At 45.7% G+C, this 7,500-nt stretch overlaps 1 protein-coding gene across 3 annotated transcripts in view; it reads left to right on the forward strand.

Moving 5' to 3' along the window:
* arhgap12b (Rho GTPase activating protein 12b) overlaps window positions 1–7,500 on the forward strand; it is a 46,779-nt gene that overhangs the window by 27,853 nt on the left and 11,426 nt on the right. For 2 of the 3 annotated variants that reach the window (XM_080855610.1, XM_080855611.1), the window contains exons 3-6: window positions 919–1,173; window positions 4,825–4,956; window positions 5,190–5,270; window positions 7,002–7,127. In XM_080855610.1, the coding sequence (XP_080711736.1) occupies window positions 919–1,173; window positions 4,825–4,956; window positions 5,190–5,270; window positions 7,002–7,127 (594 nt within the window). The remainder of the gene's footprint in view (window positions 1–918; window positions 1,174–4,824; window positions 4,957–5,189; window positions 5,271–7,001; window positions 7,128–7,500) is intronic. The other variant, XM_080855612.1, reaches the window with a different exon arrangement.

The raw sequence follows: 7,500 nt of genomic DNA on the forward strand, positions 1-7,500 counted from the left end.
TGTGTCCAATGTTTGTGTTTGTGTGTGTGTGTGTGTCCAATGTTTGTGTTTGTGTGTGTGTGTGTGTGTGCGCAATGTGTGTGTTAGTGTATGTCTTTGAGTGTTTGGAGTTGGAGTGAAGTTCTCCATTTTGTGAGGGGGGTGCTCACAGATGAGATGAGATGAGGTTTGTGTGTGTGTGTGTGTGTGCGTGTGTGTGTGTGTGTGTTAGACCAGATAAGGTGAGAGCTGCTGCTCGACTGCAAGGAACCAGCTGTTACATTGCCTGTTGCTCAATGCCTCAATTTTGTGTGTGTGTGTGGAGGGTACATGCAGGTTTTAGTTGACCAGGCTTTGGAGGGTCCTCTTGCCACAGACATAAGAAGAGACAGGTTGTAGTTGTAGGGTGCACACACACACACACACACACGGAGTCTTCAGCATAATCTGAAAAATACTGTTTGTTTATTGTGTGTGTGGTTTTGTGTGAAGGTTACTGTGGTAACTACGCCCACTTCTACATTTACACCAACATCCTGCATCACAAACACACACACACACACCCTCAGAGAGAATGTATATTACACATCCCCCTCTCTAACACTCTCTTTATCACACACACACACACACACACACACACACACACACACACACACACACACACCACCTAAACAAACAGTTTGATAGGATTAAATATGTTTAGGGTGAAATGTCTTGCCATGTGATGTGCCTCTGCCACAGTGACTGTCACCACATCCTCATTTTCTTGGATCTAAGTGTCCTCACACACACACACACACACACACACACACAACACACAGACAAACTTGTGCAACAAGTTAACAGTGCTATAGAGTGCTATGCAAGGAAAATGCTGGAAAAAAAACCGATGAATGTGATGCATCAATTCAAATGTCTCTCTCTCTTTATCTCTCTCAGGCGGTCTCTCCGTCGGTGCGCTGTGAGTCCCCCGTCTACACTAACCTGCGTGAGCTGCAGGCGTCCCAGGTCTCGTTGCCCCCGCCCCCCCGCGGCTCCTCGCCCCTCCACACACACGGGCCCTGGGAGACGCACCGCCACGCCAGCGGACGCTACTTCTACTACAACACACACACACAGACCACCACCTGGAAGCCACCGCGCTCACGAGACAGCAGCAGCCGCACTGAGCCACCCAGCAGCGCAGACATGGAGGTACAGAGACACACACACAAACGCGCACACACACACACACACACACGCACACAAACGCACACACACGCACACACACACAAACGCACAAACGCACGCACACACACACACACACACACACACACACACACACACACACACACTCACACACTACACACATTGTGACCAGAATAATATACCCACAAATAAATGCAATGCAAGAACCTCTAATATGGAGGCAAACACAAGCTCACGCATATGCAACTCTGTTGCAATGGACTCAAACAGACCACAGACGAGGAGACTGCACACCCACTTACACAAGCAAGACACACGCAGCTGGAAGTGCAGTCTCACACTTACACAAGAGCCAGGACATGGAGAAAAAAATGCACCACACACAGCACGGAGGCTATAGATGTAACGCACAACCCCAGAACAAGTCGCGGATCAAACACAAAGACTTCAAGAGAACACAAAAGTAGACAAGCATTTTTAGAACCCAGACTAACTTTGGCAAGCACACACACACACACACACACACACAAACTCACACACATTCACACACATAGACATCATGGCACAGACGTGTACTTATGGGAAGCCTCAAACTTGGCCTCGTGCCGAGAAAATAGGCTTTTACATTTACCATTTTACCTCTCAAGATTCCTATCAAAGTTTTAATCAGTCATATTCACTTTTTTTGTATCAGTCATGCACACCAAGTTCACCTCTCACGTTCCGTATTTAAATGAAAAGAAAAACACTAACGGTATAAGAAGAAGTGCTTGACTGAAGCATGGAATAATGGATGTTTTAGATGTAAAAGCACTGAATTAATGTAGAATCAACACAAAGAATATCAAATACTAATGTTGAAAAGTATTTTTTAAACATTGAACTCTCCTGTGAACAATAGATTTCCAGTAAAACCGTCAAGGCCATCAAAATGTCACCTTGAAAGGCAAATTCATTAGAAGTGGCACACGTAAAGTTTGAAGGGACTTTTATTTTGAAACTGGGATTGAGACAAAAACTCAGAGAAGAAGAGAAACAGACTTTTTGGGAGTGAGCCAGTTTGGAGGGATGTAGCGACTAGTTCAACCGTTCGGTAGTTAGAACGTGCTGTGTGTGTGTTGGGTTAGTCATTAGTCTGAAGCAATGATCATCTCAGCTCCATGTCAGGTGTTCGCTGGATGCCTCCAGATATTTGACTCATTACCTGTGCACTAACAGAAATGATAACAAAACCCAGGATGCTGCGGAGGTTGCATTCGCTTTTTTTAAGGTGTTAAATATTTCAACTTAATCGCATCAAAATAATACAGTGAAAAGTGCATATGAGAGGAAAAACTAGTCACCTTTCACATACAGGTTTCTTATTGCACACATACACACTGACACACATACACACTGACTGTTTTCAGTGTTTATCAGTCCTTCACATGATCATACACATGAAAACTCATTTCAGTATGATCCCAGACCTAATTGATAATAATAGACTTCAAAAAGTGGCAAATTGTTCCATACTCTCTCCTTCAGGCCCTGGCGCACACACACACACACACACACACACACACACACACACACACACACACACACACACACACACACACACACACACACACACACACACACACACATACACACACACACAATGTGCACACAACTGTGTGTGAGAGGAGATGGTGAGGATGTGGTTGGGATGTGGTGAGGACCTATTCAGAGCCACAAACATACATGAGCATGCAGACACACACACACACACACACACACACACAGCAGTATAGAACCAGGACAAGCCTAAGTAGGTCTCTATATTTAAGCTCCTCTAATCTTCAGCCAAATGTTAAAGATCTGCCACATTCCCTTGCTAGATGCCTCTGTATGTGTGCATGTGTGTGCTCACATGTGTGTGTGTGTGGACTTAAAAGAAGACGTTTTCTTTAGCTGAGCTTCTGCTTTTCTCACCGAGCCAAGTGTGTGCGTGTTGAGATGATGGTGTCACAGCCTAAAACACACATATACAGTGGGGAAAATAAGTATTTGAACCCTTGCCGATTTTGCAAGTTTGGCCACTCGCAAATAAATGTGTGATCTAGAATTGTAATGGTAGGTGTATTTTAACAGTGAGAAACAGAATATAAAAAAAAAAATCCAGAAAACTGCATTTTATAACATTTATGACTTTATTTGCATTTGATGCAAAAAAATAAGTATTTGAACCCCTAGCAAAACATGACTTAGTACTTGGTGGAATAACCCTTGTTGGCAAGCACAGACGTCAGACATTTCTTGTAGTTGGTCACCAGGTTTACACACATCTAAGGAGGGATTTTGGTCCACTCCTCTTTGCAGATCCTCTCCAAATCCTTAAGGTTGCGTGGGGGAATGAGGGAATGAGGGAATGAGGTTCAAGCCCAATATTCCACGTTGCATGGCCCCATCCATAGTCCCCTCGATTCGGTGGAGTCGTCCTGTACCCTTGGCAGAGAAACAGCCCAAAGCATAATGTTTCCACCACCATGCTTGACGGTTGGGATGGTGTCATATTCAGCATTCTTCCCCCTCCAAACACGGCAAGTCTAGTTGATGCCAAAGAGCTTGATTTTGGTCTCATCTGAACACATCCTGTTTCCCAATCCTCCTTAGAATCATTCAAGTGTCCATTGGCAAACTTCAGACGGCCCTGTACATGTGCTTCCTTGAGCAGGGGGACCTTGCGAATGCTGCAGTACTTCAAAGAATTACGGCGTAGTGTGTTGCCAATGGTTTTCTTGGTGACTGTGGTCCGAGCTGCCTTGAGATCATTCACAAGCTCCCCCTGTGTAGTTCTGGGGTTATTCTGCAACCTTTCGGATGATCACCGATACCGCATGAGGGGATATCTTGCATGGAGCCCCAGACCTAGAGCGGGTGACAGTTGTTTGGTGTTGCTTCCATTTAAGAATAATCGCACCAATAGTTATCTGCTTCTCACCAAGCTGCTTGCCAATGGTTTTGTAGCCCATTCCAGCCTTGTGCAGGTCTACAATCTTATCTCTGACGTCCTTGGACAACTCTTTGGTCTTGTCCATGGTGGTGAGGTTGAAGGTGTGAAGTATGATTCTTTGGACAGGTTTCTTTTATACAGGTCACCAGTTGAGGTCAGGTATACCTTGTTAGACCTAATGAGGACTAATCTGTGTGCTTCTTGGGCACATAACTGGCCATTGGGAGCCATAATTCTTGCTGTTTGCTTGGGGGTTCAAATACTTATTTTTTGCATCAAATGCAAATAAAGTCATAAATCTTATAAAATGCAGTTTTCTGGATTTTTTTGTTGATATTCTGTTTCTCACTGTTAAAATACACCACCATTATAATTCTAGAGCACACATTTATTTGCAAGTGGCCAAACTTGCGAAATCGGCAGGGGTTCAAATACTTATTTTCCCCACTGTATGAACATGTTTTACACACACACACACACACACACACACACACACATACACACATACACACACACACACACACACACACACACACACACACACACACACACACACTACCCCCTGCTGGTCAAACATATGAACTGTTATATCAGCTTAATAACATTATCTCTGTGTGTGTGTGTGTGTGTGTGTGTGTGTGTGTGTGTGTGTGTGTGTGTGTGTGTGTGTGTGTGTTTAGTCGGAGGAGAACAGTCACAGCACGTACTCCAGTCAGTCAGACAGCCAGTACGGATCGCCCCCTAGAGGCTGGTCTGAGGAACTGGATGAGCACGGACACACACTCTATGTGTGCGAGCACACGAATGAGAAGGTACACAATCTCTCTCACTCCCTCGGACTCTTTGTATTTCCACAGCTGAAAAGGATTTTTATTCTATTTTATTTTATTCTTTTTTTTTTGTTTAATGATTGTTAATCTATGGAACATGGGATTCTTGTGACACACTGTAGATGGTGTGAAATGTTTTTTGTTAAGTGACTCTCTCTCTCTCTCTCTCTCTCGCTCTCTTTCATTTGTGTGTGTGTGTGTGTGTGTGTTCACAGTGGATGAAGCATGTGGATGATCAGGGACGGCCTTACTTCTACAGCGCAGATGGCTCTCGCTCTGAATGGGAGCTGCCCAGAGTAAGTCCCACACACACACACACACACACACACACACACACACTACTCTTAATCAGTGGGTTAATCTGTTTTATAAAGCTCAGACTTCACAGGTGCATGCAGACAGAGAGGTGGGCTAGCCACTCTCACTCATAGACTTACACACACTCACACACACTCAGAGAGGCACAGACACCCACACACACAGGAGTGTATGGGAAAGGGAAGCTGAAGATCCATGGTGTTTTCTGGTGGAGGAGAGAGGTACAGTACATGGGGCCAATTTCCTAAGGGAACATGGTATTCTGTCATGGCATTCATCTGCTTATTTCTCTTCTTTTTTTTTCTTACGCGAAAAAGTCTTCACCTGGCTAACATGGCTAGCTGGACAAGGCTAGCCTCTGACTTTCTCTTTACCTCTAATCGTTCCTCTACGTTTTTCTTTCATCTCTCTGTTTCTAGTCAATTCTCCGCCGCAGTTTCTTCCTTTTTTGTCCGCAGCTTGCTTACTCACTCTCTTTCTCACCAGATTAGTGTCGCTGCGTTGATTTGGCCTTCTCAGGTCCTTTTCTCTTAAGGCATTTTGTATGACACGGCAAAAGAACAGGCAATAGATTGATTCTGTACACACTGTACAATCACCCACTGGATGCTGTGCATTGTTGTGAGGGCGATAGGATTAGGCTTTTCTGTTTTGACAAACCAACAAAGAAACCTCCACCGGGAACACCAAAAGAACACGCCAATCGGCGGCACCAACTGATCTTAATCTCTGATCGTTGGCAGGCTATGGCACCTTCTAGTTGTGTTCAGATGGTCGTGTTTGCTACTCAAGGCCTGCTGTTTCTCAACCTGCATCTGTTCCTCTTACAAGACAGTCGTTTGCACTCTCCTCACCTGCGTCTCTTGCTAGCGCTCAGTAAGACACTGCCTTGTGTCTCTTGCTAGAGCTCAGTAAGACACTGCCTTGTGTCTCTTGCTAGCGCTCAGTAAGACACTGCCTTGTGTCTCTTCCTAGCGCTCAGTAAGACACTGCCTTGTGTCTCTTGCTAGCGCTCAGTAAGACACTGCCTTGTGTCTCTTGCTAGCGCTCAGTAAGACACTGCCTTGTGTCTCTTGCTAGCGCTCAGTAAGACACTGCCTTGCTTGTTTATCTGCCTTGTTAGGCAGCGGGTGGGCGCTAAGGTGATTATTTACGCTCAGAAGGTCGTAGCCCTGGAGTTTGCTGTTGACATTTATTTCCGTCACGCCATTATGCGTGAGCGCTTTCTGTGCCACTTAATTTGGCTCTTGATATTTGTGTGGCTCAGCAGGGATGGTGGTGTACTTCGGTTCAGAGGATAGCTTTTGGTTTATGGTGTCGCGGTAAGAAAAGGAATGTGAGGTAGTGACAGCCAAAGACACAGAACATGGAGGCAACATGCTACTGGGTGTGTCGCTGTAACCGTCTGTTTTCATGTGGAGAACGAGGACTGAGGAAGTGTCTCAGGATGACCAGTAGTTCACAAGTCTGTCCTCTCTGCTGTTACTTATCTTTAGAAACCATTTAGTGAGTTTATCTCTACTAGAGTTATTATTCATTACATTTAGTGAGTTGATCTGTACTTGTTGAGTTAGCCAATCCCAGTAATAAATGCTTTCCTGACTAGACTTCTAATTTGCTCGAGGTATAGATTTCTAACAGTACTGATTCTTCCTCTTTTTCTCTCTCTCTCTCTCTCTCTCTCTCTCTCTCTCTCCCCCACTCTGCAGTACTCCCTCTCTCCTCCGGCCCCCTGTGAGCTGCAGAAGTCTCGTAGTCTGGAGCGGAAGCAGCCTGAGCCCATCGTCCTCACCAAGTGGAGGCACAGCACCTACCTCCTGGAGCTCAGCGACAAGGTACTCATCTCTCCATCCCTCTCTCTCTCTCTCTCTCTCTCTCTCCGTCCCCCTCTCTCTCTCTCTCCCTCCCTCTCCCTTAGTCTCACTCTCCCTCCCTCCCTATCTCTTTCTCCCTCCCTTTCTTTCTCCTTCTCTCTACCTCCCTCTCTCTCTTTCTCCTTCTCTCTCCATCCATCTCTCTCTCTCCTTCTCTCTTTCTCCTTCCCTCTCTCCTTGCAAGGTCTCTCGCTCTCTCCTCCTCTTCCCCCTCTCCATCCTCCCTGTCTTACTGCCACCATCTCTCTTTCTCTCCGTCACTCTGTGTCCTCCCCCTGCCTGTCTGTCGCCCCCTTCCTGTCATTCCTGGCCCTTTCCCTTCTCCTCCACCCCA

The sequence above is a fragment of the Sprattus sprattus genome, assembly GCF_963457725.1.
Source record: "Sprattus sprattus genome assembly, chromosome: 17".
NCBI lineage: Eukaryota > Metazoa > Chordata > Actinopteri > Clupeiformes > Clupeidae > Sprattus > Sprattus sprattus.